Genomic DNA, 15169 nt, shown 5'->3' with positions numbered 1-15169 from the left:
ACTGTCAGAAATTTGCAGTGTACAGAGAACAAAAATTTACGGTGTCCTGACACATATGAAAGACGTAATTCAATGCAAATGACCTACACACAATAACGTAATCAAAAGCTGATTTATCGCTAAAAGGCGATTAGGAAAAAAGATCACCCACTTTCCGCATCATGAAATACTGCCTATGGAGAATATACTGCCGTTTCAAAGCAGCTGTACACTTTATGGCCTATTCAGGCTAGTTTCGTCGTCAAAGGCAACACCACCATACCCACTCTTTGAGAGGACGCTGCAGCTGGTGTGACGTCATCAACAGCAAATGCCAGCACAACATGCATCCTACCAGCTAATCCCCTCATTGGCACGTCTTAACAATAGTGGTTCCTGACCATTTTATGGAAGGACCATGTGTACAGTACCAGCATCACATAAAAAGGCTATTTTGTGGTGTGTGGCAGCATTGTTCTTTGCCGCAAGGTCTGCGATTTCTATTGTTTCGTGCCCACTTCCCATTGTTTTATTGCCCCAAACACTGCGGCAACGCTTTTGTGGGAACTAACTAACCTCTCAAAACACACAGCAACAGCAGTGCGGCAACACACTGACAACTCAAATGGTGCAGTAACACCTCGTTGTGATCGCATTCTATTGTTCTAAATGTTGAAACTTGTGCAGCAACTGAATGATTGACAGCTTCAAAACCACAGCTGAAGAAAGTGTGACTCTGTACTACAAACAAAACATGAATGCTAATTTGAACTTCACGGTACGGTCAACTCTAGGGCTACACAGCAAGACAGTAAGGATGATTGGGAGTGAAATGCATTTATACTAGGTTAATACTACAAAGCTTTCGAAGACAAAACACACACAAATTCATTGCAGAACTTGTGTGTGAAATGTTGAATTTTTCATTACTAATAATTCTTTCAGATGGCCATCAATGGTTACACAGTCTTTCCCTTCCACCTGATATTGTTGATATTGATACAGAATTGTATCAAACTTTACGCAGTCAGTGGCAAGAGATACAAGATACAGGATATGCCATGTAAGTTTTTTTACATAAAAAAATGCTGTGGAATGCCACCTTTGTAAACTATTGCTTCCCTTCAGTTCTGTACTGTGCTCAACAAAAGGAATTCATACAAAGCTTTGGACAATGGATTATCTGTTGTATATCTCAGTTCATTCTCTATAACTAATGCTACACAGCTTGCTATTATCTTCAAGATACAATCCATAGAAAATGGAGAGTACATTGGGAGGGCCTCTGTGTTCACTTCAAAGAAATCTTTTGGCACATTTCTTTATATGTCAAAGACCATATCGAGACAGTAAAATTACTAAAAAAGTTTATTTCTTGTGATCATGTTACTTTTTGTTGTTCACGTGTAAGATTGAATATATAACAATGCAGCACTATTAGTACTAGTGTCATTCTGTTACAACCAATAGACTTGTTGAATGTCTGCAAATCACTGCTATGAGACTAAATGCCAATGTTTAACGCTCAGTAACATATATCTATGTAGCACCAGTAGAACTGGTATCAGACTGTCACACTCACTAACATATATATCTATGTAGCACCAGTAGAACTGGAATCAGACTGTCACACTCACTAAGATGTATATCTATGTAGCACCAGCAGAACTGGAATAAGACTGTCATACTCACTAACATTTATGTCTATGTAGCACCAGTAGAACTGGTATCAGACTCTCACACTCACTAACATATATATCTATGTCGCACCAGTAGAACTGGAATCAGACTGTCACACTCACTAACATATATATCTATGTAGCACCAGTAGAACTGGTATCAGACTGTCACACTCACTAACATATATATCTATGTAGCACCAGTAGAACTGGTATCAGACTGTCACACTAACCAATATATCTATATATCTATGTAGCACCAGTAGAACTGGAATCAGACTGTCACACTCACTAAGATGTATATCTATGTAGCACCAGCAGAACTGGAATAAGACTGTCATACTCACTAACATTTATGTCTATGTAGCACCAGTAGAACTGGTATCAGACTCTCACACTCACTAATGTATATATTTCTATGTCGCACCAGCAGAACTGGTATCAGACTCTCACACTCACATAAATATCTGTGTAGCACCAGCAGAACTGGTATCAGACTGTCACACTCACTAACATATATATATATATATATATATATATATATATATATATATATATATATATATATATATATATATATATATATATATATATATATATATACCATATGGTATTTGGCACCAGTAGAACTGGTATCAGACTGTCACACTCACCAGTAGAACTGGTATTAGACTCTCACACTCACTAACATATATATCTATGTAGCACCAGTAGAACTGGTATCAGACTCTCACACTCACTAACATATATATTTATGTAGCACCAGTAGAACTGGTATCAGACTCTCACACTCACTAACATATATATTTATGTAGCACCAGTAGAACTGGTATTAGACTCTCACACTCACTAACATATATATCTATGTAGCACCAGTAGAACTGGTATCAGACTCTCACACTCACTAACATATATATTTATGTAGCACCAGTAGAACTGGTATCAGACTCTCACACTCGCTAACGTATATATTTATGTAGCACCAGTAGAACTGGCATCAGACTCTCACACTCACTAACATATATATCTATACAGACTCTCACACTCACTAACATATATATCTATGTAGCACCAGTAGAACTGGTATCAGACTCTCACACTCACTAACATATATATCTATGTAGCACCAGTAGAACTGGTATCAGACTCTCACACTCAGTACACGCAAATCTTGAAAAAATTGCATAGATGTTATCAATAGATCATCTGATGTAAACTTATGATTTGTTTTCGATTTTGTCACCAGTGCAAATATCACCTTAAAGTTAAATACCAATTTAGTAAAAGGCTTTAACATACCAGCAGAGGCTCAGCTGATTTGGCCATCACTACTGCGTAAAGACCATATCCAGTTTCCTCTGACTCAAATTGGAAACAGTTCTGTAAGTGGTAAATCATATGTGATTATATTGAATTGAATTGAGATCGTACATCTTGAGAATATATCTTGTCAATACTTTGTTCAACCTATACAATTTCTTTGGATGTCAGTCAGTGTTTGAAAGTGATTGAAAGCTTGAGTGGTGTTCAATAATCATGCATAAATTTAAACATAAATGGCAGCTAGCATGGGTTGCTTGAATATAAGCCCCTCCCCTAGTATAAGCACAGTTTTATTTGCCAAACTAAGGGCTAATACTCGGAGGACTACTGTAAATATGTGATCGTGAAGGTTCATAGCTTCTCTGTTGAGGACAAAGATTTTATCAGGTAGATAATTAAATATTTTATAAAGGAGATTATTGAGTTCACTAGCAGTTGTAAGCAGTAACCAATTGCCTGAAATTTCTGTGCTTTGTACAGATTGAAGAAGTAAAAATTTACAACCCATCAGATGTGCCTTTGTTGGTTCAATTATTGCCAATTACCAGCTACCCCAATCATCAAACAATTTTAGAAGTAATAATGGATAGAGAAAGGTAAGCTTTTTTGTTAAAGTTGAGTACATCACTGAAATCAGTTCTCAGTGTGGTCAGGCTACATCAACAAAGTTGAATGTCCATTTGTGATTCAAATACCAGAAGTCTAGGTTTCAAGTGAAATCCTAGTGTTGCAATAAAGTAATTCATGTATTTAAATCATTAAAATACAACTGATCCATATGTGAAACCAAATTGTCCTGACAACTGTCATCACATTACTGGAAGGAATGTCCACGTAATTTAAGTAACATCTCAAGTGTATTACGTCCAGAGAAAGCATTTACTTCAAAAGATTATCAGTGATGAATGCATGATTACTTACATCATGTTTTGACATCCTACTTTGTAACTAGGTTTGATCCAGACAGTATTGATGAAGATGGTTCAAAAACTTTTTTTCTAGCAGATTTGCACAATGTAAGTATCTGAGTCAATGATATTTCACTGCCAAACAAGTATGCATAGGAGCCTGGAGCATGCGTAAAGTCATTCCTTGTCCAATGCAGCAATGGGATGCCCTGCTTCTACACAACCAGCCCTACAGTACACATAGCCAGCCAGGCCATCGATGCTTACTCTGCACTAGCTTATAGGCTCAGCCCTATGGTGATATTATCAGAAAAACTGCATGTCTGTTACAAAGTAGAACATGTTTCATTTTTTCTAAATGCTAGTTTGATGGATACTGTTTTTGTATTACTCTTTTCCTGGTAAATGTCATGTTGTAAGTTGGTTGAAATGACAAAATATTATTTCTGTTCAATAACTGATGGAGTACATGTTGTATATTCCTTGTGTAGACATCTGTGCAAAGTAGCAGTGTCAAACAGAGACATGATGTTGAGAGTACATTTAGTGTGAAAACCAATACAAGTAGTATACCACTGCTCATCAAATCAAGATCCAACGTGACAGTCAACCTAGGTTTTATGCCTGTAGATGAAGTTATCAGAACATCGCTGATATTGATAAGGTAAGAAATGAAACGTGTGAAAAGCACATTAGCATGCATTGATTATAGGACAGTAAGAAAAATAGTGGTATGTAAAGGAAATAGTCAAACACAAGTACTTGCTATTATTCAGTCTTTGGACTGAGCGCGATTCCTATTATCATAATACTGCAAAGCATGCTTGAAAATTCCTGCTCTAACAACCTACTGTCATGGCGGCCAAGTATCAAGTGTACATGTATAAAATAGAGTTTTATTTTTCTCGGTGTTTGGAGAGCCGATAATGTTTTTGTTAACATTGTGGAGATCACTTGAATATATCAATAAAAGAATTAAAGCAATGAATTCGAAGGGTCACGCTACAAATGAAAAACATTGAGTTACCTGTGACCCCTCGATTTAAGCATTCCTCAGGCACACAAGACTTTGATTTTTTGTGCATTTTCGTCCAAAGAAGCTTAAGGCAAGAAATGCCCTTCTTTACACTGTAAACCACCAGAACTACATGAGAAACAGCCGTATTTGGTGACCAGTGGCACCTTTACATAATTAAAGGCTCCGAAATGCAAGTTGCTATTTTAGAGATTTTGCAACAATTTGCCATCATTTTGCCATATCGTCCATTGAAAATTCCAGGCAGACATATCATGTGGGTTTCTGTATATCATTTATCATTTGTAAAGCAATTATTCTCCCAGAACATCTCATCTGTAAATTTTGTTAAAATTGCCAAGGTTTTCTGAACATACTGTATTTTGGGTGAAAATACACTTGATATGTTTGGTCTTGGCTGCATAGCAACTCAAGTAGTTCCCTGTCGTTCTCAGCCACTATTGTAGCAACTGAACACATGCATGCCTGTGCCACTTAGAAATTTTGCGGATAATCAAAGATCTCCTAGCACGCAACACATCACTATGTGGAGTGCAGAGTCGGCATTTTGAATATATAATGAGTGATGATAGACACACCCACTTTAGCCCTCAGTCTAAAGACTGATTATCAGGCAGTGTGAACTTGAAGGTTGATGATAAAACTCTGGTGCCACTACCAACATTGTGTAGATGGCAGAAGACAACTGCTGAACTAGATATAAACCCAAAATAGTATATAAAAAACAAAGCAGAAGAAGCCATAATTGCTTACTGTCAATATGATATTCTTTGTCAAATGATGAATAGATGTTAGTTTTGGTATGGCAAATGTCTTATGTAGGTCTTTATAGGCTATTTCAGTGAAAATCTAATGTGGCTGTAAAAGTCAATGGAAGCCCTTCAGCCTTGATTGCTGTTAATCACTAAATGACCAGCTCATACCATCATCATAGGAGAAACAATATAATATTTTTGTACTGCAACTTGTCGCTTGGTAATTTTATGGTTTAAGATGATCAATGAACAGCTGCCTGCATACAATCGTAGAAAGAATATAATGTATCAGTGTAAGAAAGGCCTTTTTGCTGTTCACAGCAAATATTGTTGCTACAGTATCAAAATTCAGAAATAAATGTTCTATAAAATCAATAAAATGAGTTATCATACATGCTATGTCTGTATTGCCATTCTTCTATTGTTTAGACGGTACTGATATGAACCCATATTTTAACTAGTGAAAATACGAATTATAGATTCACTGTAACCGAACTACTTACAGCGACGCGTAAGCGTGACCTTTGCTGGTATGCATGACCTTCGTTGGTATATGTACATATAAAACAGCTGAGCGAATAACCAATAAGACAAATGACAATCCGAAACGTCATTATGATTATGGTCAAAATTCTGTTGTTTGCAGTTACTTCATGGGCATTGCACTTAGGCACAAGTACAATTGTACCAAAAACATACAAACAAACGTATTTAAAATTTGTATCATTTGCTGACACCTGTCAATGTCATCGTTCACGGCTGGTTCCATGGCGGTGCTGTGTTTTCATGTCGTCTACGCTGCTGAAGATTACATGTAAGATATCGGTTGACAGTGCATCATGATAGAACCGCTTTACAACAAGTTTCCTGGGCGGTGAATTACATCGTTTACAGCCGTAAATGAGCCACAAAAATCCAACCGCACTGAAAATACTCACTACAGACAAGGTTGAAGGTGCACATAATATTTCCGATTTGTACCTGTCAGTGAGATTCACAGGTCATGATTGTGTATGGTGGCACTGGTGCGGTTCAGGTTTCAGATACAATGTAAGATTTAGGGAAAGTCAAACTTTCACTAAGGTTTTTAAAGGAAGTTTAGTTCTATTTATGCAAGCCAGGAACGAAAATATATGAGCAGACAACGAAAATACCTTTGAAATATTTTATTCGTAAAGCAACAAAATCACGAACGAGTTATGACACTACAGCTTACAGTGTACTCACTTCATGTTTTCCCTAATCCGCTAAGATGGTAAATTCGGCATATTTGACGTCTGGGGACATGTATAATTCTTCGAGATAAACTGACTGGTATGGATATTATATCCACTGCGCATTCATAGATGTCGCTCTCGATCGAGTTTGAAATCGAACACTGGCGTGGCACGAGCATTTTGACCCAATTTTGGCGGCCTCACAACTTTTAGGTTGGAATGAGGTTATGTATCACAACACAAAAACACACCTATTTTACACACTCTGGCCTATGTTTTACATCCACCGTCATTTTAAACTGGGAATAAATCTTCTTCAAATTGTGAAAACCTGTGTTGACATCGTTTAAATTGTTCGCTTTAAAAGTGCTCCATAAACACTCCTTTGAAGTGGAATGGCCCAATATCAAGAAGTGATACGGTTGTCATCACTCCTTAGCAACTAACTTTATATACCGTACTCGTCCGAGTATAAGCCCCTGCTCGTGTATAAGGAGGTAGCAAGGTCGATTTCAAGTTGATTTCGTCACTAATTTCAGAGCGTCTGTAGGAAAACAGTCATAATCAAAGCATGCATGTATGATAAAGGGGTGTGCAACTCGTCAAAATAGGACACATCACTCGAATACGATGCAGTATCGCCCAAACTCAGGTAATAACCCCTAAATATGAAAATTTATGCTGTGACTGTGATCAGTTGATGTGGTTTTATTGCATTTATTCTTTATTTCAGGAACAATCTTACAATTTTGGATTTCCTGCTAGTTGAAGGCCAGGGTGCAAGAGGTGAATTCCGCGTCAGTGGTAGAAAACCTGGTGCAAATAGTACTCTCTTGTTTGAACTTAAGCAGAGTCATCTTCAAGATTGTGACAGTAAGTTTCAATGTATTTATGTGTTGCATACATTGTCAATGATTCAGTGGGAATTGTGAGGATTGTTTTCGGACACTCACTTCCTTTCTCCAGAATTGAGATGATGATTGTTCAGTGAAGTTTCAAGATCCAAAGTGCCATTATGAGCAACTGGCTGAAGATTATCAGATTTTCTTCAAAGTGGGAATGTAGCTGTGTTGAGATGAATTGTCAAGAGAAATTTACAGTGCAGGCAATCATACTCTGAGTAGCCATACAACTAAATGGTTAGCAAAATGGTAGGGAGGCCCATGGAGAATTAGTTGACATGTGATAAAGTTCCATTTTTTATGTGGTATAATAAGATATGGAAAGGGTTAAGAGACATCTTTGTGATGTTTTAAGTCCCCACGGACACCGTCCGGGGGGACTTATAGGTTTGGTCATGTCCGTGTGTGCGTCTGTGCGTCCGTCCGTGCGTCCGTCCGTTCACGCAGATATCTCAGAGACGCCTGGAGCGATTTCGTTCAAACTTGGTACAAGGATAGTACCCTACCTCATACAGATGCACATCGATTTGTTTCACAATGCCATCAAATTTGGCCGTGTTAGAGGACTTTTTAGTTTTCACCTCCATAGACTCCCATGTATAAGGCAGTCCATAGACTCCCATGTATAAGGCGGTCCATAGACTCCCATGTATAAGGCAGTCCATAGACTTCCATGTATAAGGCAGTCCATAGACTCCCATGTATAAGGCAGTCCATAGACTCCCATGTATAAGGCAGTCCATAGACTCCCATGTATAAGGCAGTCCATAGTCTCCCATGTATAAGGCAGTCCATACACGAGCGTTGGTCTCGGAAATCTAATAATTGGAGGAAAGGAACGGAAGTTGTTACAAACAATCGAACGCGGTAGAGTAAATTCTAGAACATGACCTGCAGGCGCCCCTACTATGACGGGCAGCGTTCGCACATTCAATACGATCAGCGTTGCCACTCGTTCGCAAATCAACGTTTTTGGGGCTGGGACGACAATTTTGTTTTGTTCTAGAGTGAGTAATGATTTTGATATGAGATATCAACTGATTACAGTAATCAGAAGGTAAATTTCCTGACGGGCAGTGGTCGGACGTCGACGGGCATACTACCGTGTGGCAGTGGTGATGCATGTACACGATCACACGATTAGCGTTGCTACTCGTTCGAAAATCAACATTTTTCGGATCTGGAAATACTGTTTCGTTTGTTGTGACAAAGAGTAGTGGTCTTTGGTGTTGAGATATCGATTGATTACAGTAATTGGGAGGTTACGGGCAGTAATTAGTAGGACCCGCTGGCAGGCATGGCATGCCCGGCATGGCAGACGCCGGGGGCAGAAGCGCCGTCGTCTATACGATTCACATGCATTCATCGCCCGTTCTCAAAATTCGAGACAGTGCCAGGGAGGTAGATGAGCACTGCAGATGTCAAAAAAACAGTGTTTTGTTTGTAAAACCCATTCTAGTTCCCTTTTTTTTCTCCAATAGCGAGTTATGCTACAGCAATCAATGAGAAATAAACAAATGATTGTTTCTGTAACTGCTTGGAAATGTTCTGAATTGGTTAGACAAGAAGAAATATAATATTTTATATTATATATATTGTGTGTGTAAAGTTATTTTCTTGTGTGTTTGTGTGCGCAGTATGATTTATTTTAAACTTTGAAGATTGGCTTGTTGATGTCAGTGTTTCACATAAAGGAGGTGACCGTGGACAATTCACCTTTTTGTTGACCTAGTACCTATTGGCTACCCCTGCCCTGCCCCCAGCAAATTGGCCAAGTACGTGTCCCCTTGAAATGATGTCAGGTGTGGTACCCAGTACACATAATTGTTAAAAATTTGACAAACTATTTCTACACAGTCTTGTCTTCTGTGTTCAACGCAAAAAAATTCCCAAATTTGAAACTAACTTGATGAGTGTACTGGTGAATGTTTTGGTCAATCAGATTTTTGTTCTTGCCCTTGTTAAAATTTAGTTGCATTTAAACAAAACATCAACACATGCTCAAAATATGCTAGAATAACTACAGATCAGTATATTTCAATAAAAGAAAGGTTTGTTGCAGTTTCCCTTTGTCAGACTTGAATCCCTTCTGCTGATGCCATCATGAGTGAAACACTATCCATCATTACGTAATACATGTCAATATGCAAATTAGTTCAAGGTGTATTTTTAGACCAAGCTTTTGGAATGAAACCTAACGGAATTGGAGAAAATTCTAGTTAATTTTGAAAGTCAAGTCAATAATGAACACAAAAATACCAAAATATTCATGTAACTTGAAGCATTTTTTATTAAAATTCACTTATGAACTAAGTTGAGCACATAGGTACTCACAGTCTATGTAAACAGGAAGTGCATGCCAAGAAAAGTATACGGTCGATTTTGTTACTACAAGATCGGTATTTCAATCCTATCATAGAACATGTATTGCAAATGGCTACCCGCTGATGTAATGTACCGTATAAGACAACTGAAGAACATTAAAATAAGGGAAATAATTTGAAAAATACGACTTTCAGAACATATTACGTAATATTCTAAAGATGGGCGGGGTCTTTAACGTGAAAAACAATACCGTACCTTTAGACAGCGAACAACTATCAAAAACTAACGCAACGTACGTGTTGTTTACATTCCATTCATAGAGAGTGACCAGCTGCTTCCTAACATAAGTGAAAACATGGATAACTTGATGCCTAAACTGAAGATTTTCAATAAAATTTCTTGTATATGTTGTCAAAATTACAAAAATAACAGTCAATTGTTCAAAAAAGTCTAAATCTGCGAGTAATTACCCGATTTTGAAACGGTTTGCGTCATTTGAAAGATCGCGAGGTCACGCATGATGGTTACACTGTTATAGCGCCATTAGAGTGATCAGGTGACTATGGGAAGGGTTCAAAGTGCAGTATAACAAAGGAATCACGTGATACACACTTGAATTTTTTTCTCGCCACCCAAGGAATGGGGGCGCTATTTCCCACAATGCATTGCCGATCACGTACGCTTTCAGTATTGATTAGAATGTTAATGGCTCTACGCGATCGAACGCTCGTGCATAGACTCCCATGTATAAGGCCAAGAAAAATAAAAATTTTAGTTTCTCATCGTATTCATATTGCAAAAAGGATGCAGTTACACAGTTTTTAGTCCCCAAAGATAAAGTCAAGGGGGCTTTTAGATTGGGTCATGTCCGTCCGTGAGTCCATCCAGGAGTCCATCCGTTCACGCAGATATCTCAGACACTTTGACAAAATGTCACGTGACCTCGGTGACCTTTGACCTCAAATATACATATTTGTCCATAACTCAGGAACCACAAGTGGTACACCCTTCATATTTGGTATGATGGGACACCTTATGACGCCACATATTGTACCTCATTAATTATGTGCATATCTAATTTTGAGCAAGCAAATAGAGCTAGAGGTCTGATTTTTGGTATATAGGGATAACTTAGCACTACAATTTTTTTGACAAAATGTCACGTGACCTCGGTGACCTTTGACCTCAAATATACATATTTGTCCATAACTCAGGAACCACAAGTGGTACACCCTTCATATATGGTATGATGGGACAGCTTATGACGCCACATATTGTACCTCATCAATTATGCGCATATCTAATTTTGAGCGAGCCAATAGAGCTAGAGGTCTGATTTTTGGTATATAGGGATAACTTAGCACTACAATTTTTTTGACAAAATGTCACATGACCTCGATGACCTTTGACCTCAAATATACATATTTGTCCATAACTCAGGAACCACAAGTGGTACACCCTTCACATATGGTATGATGGGAGACCTTATGATGCTTCATACTGTACCTCATTAATTATGCATATATCTAATTCTGAGCAAACCCATAGAGCTGGATGTCTGTCATACATATGCACATAGATTTGTTCTGTGATATGATCCAATAAGGCCGCCATGTGGCCATTTTATTACGATTCTTTCATGTCCTGAACTACAGCTCAGACATGTATCAAGCGAATTTATTCAAAAGTATTTTTATCACAGACGTAATGAAGAGGACTCTATCCTCTCTGAGGACCTGTAATCAAAGTACCCATTAACAAGTGGGGACTGTGTCATCAACGATGACTTGTTATGAATGTATTTACCCATTGAATGCACAAATCAAAGACAGTGAGTGTCACGTGTTTTGAAATATGAAAATTGAATAATAAATATGAAATATGAAAATTTTGCCACCAAACATCATATTTTTTAGCTACTATAGACTATAGTCTATAGAAGCTGTTGGAATGGGTATCCGTCCGGTGTCCGTCATCAGTCTGTATGTATGTATGCATGTATGTATGTATGTATGTATGTCTGTTTGTGAGGCGTCCGTCTACTCAAATATCTTGAAAACCGCAGTACTTACTAATTTGATATTTGTTGTGTAGATGAAAAATGTGATTTTGAGAAACTATTTTTTTTAAATTTTTTTGATATTCTTGAAAATATGCAAATTAGGCGTTTTGGTAAAAAATCTTCTTCTTCTTAACCGCTGGTCAGACAGCTTTGTTATTCGGTATACAGGTCCCTTGGGTTAACCCAACTTAGATTTGTTCAAATTGTGATGAAATATGCAAAATCTGTATTTTTAAGGAATTTTTTTGTCTTTTTTGGTCAAAACTTTATTTCATCAAAACCGCTCGTCTGACAGCTTTGATATTTGGTATGCAGGTTCCTACAGATGAACTAAATATGATATATTGAATATATGAGGAAATCTGTAATTTTGTATTTTATTGCAATTTTTGCCATTTTTGGTCAAAAAATGTGTTTCTCAAAAAATACGTGTCTGATGCCTTTGATATTTGGTATACAGGTTCCTAGGGGTTGTCTTAGTATGCTATATTGAAATTTGATGAAATCTTCAATTTTTGTATTTTTGGGTTAATTTTTGCCATTTTTGGTCAAAAGTACTTGTTTCTCAAAAGTTACTCATCTGATAGCTTTGATATTTGGTATACAGGTTCCTAGGCTTTATCTTAATGTAATATATTGAAATTATGATGAAATCATCAATTTTGTATTTTTGCAGCTAATTTTGCGCTTTTGGTCACGCCATCCTGAAATGAGCTATCAAAGATATCCACTTTCTTCATCAATACATGTGTCACAAAAAGCTATTCTCTACATAACACAGCAGAGCTCTGTCAACTGTTTGGTTGCTTGTTTTTTCAAAACTGCTGGTCAGACAGCTTTAAGTAAAAGTTCTTCTTCTCTGAAACCGTCAGCCCAGTTTCTCTCAAATTTGGGTTGGATGTTTGCAAGGGCGTTGCCCTTTTAATTTGTTGAAATTATGACAAAATTTGATAAACTACTGTTTTGGGGCAATTTTTGTCATTTTTGGTCAAAAAATCGTAAAAAACTTTTCTTTTTAAAGCCGTTGGACAGACAGCTTTTCTATTTGGTGTACAGATGTCCAGGGATGACAATAGTTAGTTATGTGGAAGTTGTCCTGAAATATACAAATTTGTATTTTTTAGACAATTTTGTCATTTTTGGTCAAGAAAACTTGTTCTCAAAATTACTTGTCTGATAGCTTTGTAATTTGGTACAAAAGTCCCGAGGGATGTCATTAGATAAATTTTCTGAAAGTGCTGGGAAACCCAAATTTTTATATTTTAGGTAATTTTCTCAGTTTGTGACCTTAAATGACCTACACCAACCCAGGATATGTTGTGAGACAGTTTCGAAGGCTGTGAACATAATTTTGTCATATTTGGTATCAATTTGTAGTAAAATTTGATCCAGAAAACAAAGCTGAAGTAAATTTTTTCATTGCGGATCAATTTTTGCAACATTTCCATGTAAGATACACAAGAACTATTGAGAATTTGGATCCAGGATAATTCTAGATGTCGTAATCACCCCCAACAGTGGAAGGCATTTCACCATCTGTAACTAATTTAAGTGCTGTTTACATTCAAATGATAGCACTCATAGCATTAATTAAAATATTCCAAATACATTTCCTGCCATCTGGCCTTATGTAAATATGATCAACAAAGGGGTGGAACATTTGATATTCAGGAGGGGGTATGGTCTAGTAGATTGATGAGGTAGCATTACTTTTTACCAGATCCCTGCTACATTTTTTCCCACTCTTTATTTTTTCCCCACTCTTCAAACCTTTTCTTTTTGTCAAGCCTTCTCTGGCTAATTTTTTTGTTGACATTTGCTTATGTATGTAGGATCTGCTTGCCCTATTGCTATATAGAAGTTGATATGTATATTCATAAAGATGACCTCCAGTACCTAAGTTGCAGACCTTATTTGCTTTTGTCATTCTTGTTTTTCTGGTTTAAATATTTCTTGAATGGACCAATTCAAACCGAATATGAGCACACTGTCCTTGACGGTATTTTTTTATCATAGGTACACAAATCCTTTTCGTTTGGTAAATTTGTATTGTGACAAATTCTATTCTTCAATTAATGTTGTGTTCTTCAACTATTACCGTGTGGGCAACGTAAGTTTTACTTTGATTGAAAACATAGAGTGTACCATTTACATGTATTTTCGTAAATTTAAATAAACACCAGAATGCACTTTAATCTTTGAACATTTGGAGCTGAGAAATAGAGTTTTAGGATTTGAATAGTAATAAAGTACGTTGTGTACACACTAGAACAGACACAGATCAACAGAGATGTCTGCTGTGACCATTTACCCCTGATGTTCTGGTACATATGGAAGCTGTGTTTTTATGACTGAAATTAATGGCTTAATTGCTTCCTATCTCATGGTATGACTGGTCATTGTGCTGGTCATGTAACCATGTGGATACTTGAGATATTATTTCTTGCACTGTAATGAATTGAGTGAAATGATCTGTATGTGAGCTTTTCACTTTCAGTAAAGGTAAAACTTATGGATATTCTTGTGTGCTTTTTCTCTCAAAGAATCATCCCCAAGAGCAAGATCTCCTCCTAATTTTACCGTAAAAAGAACATTTACAACTAAAAATGTAGGCCAATTGCCTATCCATATCAAAAGTTTTGAAGTGAATGGGTTGGAATGTGAAGGTTACGGCTTCAAGGTACTCAACTGTAAACCATATATTGTAAAACCCAACCAGACATACAAAGTGGATATAGCGTAAGTACATCTAGACTTTTGTCACTAATAACTTCTTGATTTTTACGAAAGATATCATTCCTAAAGAGATATAAGGCTTTTATCTTCAACATTGTGAAAAAAAGGCTTGCCCTCACAAATTTGTTTTACCGTATTCCTCCTATTCTAAAACCCCATTTTCAGAACCAAAGGTGACGGAAAACATGTGGGGGTTGCATAAACGGATGTCACCGCGAAATCGAACGGCGTAGTTAATTTATGTTAA

At 37.1% G+C, this 15169-nt stretch overlaps 1 protein-coding gene across 7 annotated transcripts in view; it reads left to right on the top strand.

Annotated features, from left to right (window-relative positions):
- Positions 1–15169, top strand: part of LOC139130335 (transmembrane protein 131-like) — a 273369-nt gene that overhangs the window by 160406 nt on the left and 97794 nt on the right. For all 7 annotated transcript variants that reach the window (XR_011551826.1, XM_070696090.1, XM_070696089.1 and 4 more), the window contains exons 19-25: positions 925–1042; positions 2905–3040; positions 3462–3577; positions 3934–3997; positions 4381–4553; positions 7631–7770; positions 14730–14925. Coding sequence is in view for 6 of the 7 variants with exons in the window: in XM_070696090.1 (XP_070552191.1) it covers positions 925–1042; positions 2905–3040; positions 3462–3577; positions 3934–3997; positions 4381–4553; positions 7631–7770; positions 14730–14925 (943 nt within the window). In the remaining variant the exon portion in view is untranslated. The remainder of the gene's footprint in view (positions 1–924; positions 1043–2904; positions 3041–3461; positions 3578–3933; positions 3998–4380; positions 4554–7630; positions 7771–14729; positions 14926–15169) is intronic.

The sequence above is a fragment of the Ptychodera flava genome, chromosome 4, assembly GCF_041260155.1.
Source record: "Ptychodera flava strain L36383 chromosome 4, AS_Pfla_20210202, whole genome shotgun sequence".
NCBI lineage: Eukaryota > Metazoa > Hemichordata > Enteropneusta > Ptychoderidae > Ptychodera > Ptychodera flava.
The sequence above is the reverse complement of the archived record's forward strand: the minus strand, read 5'-3'. Positions and strand labels throughout refer to the sequence as shown.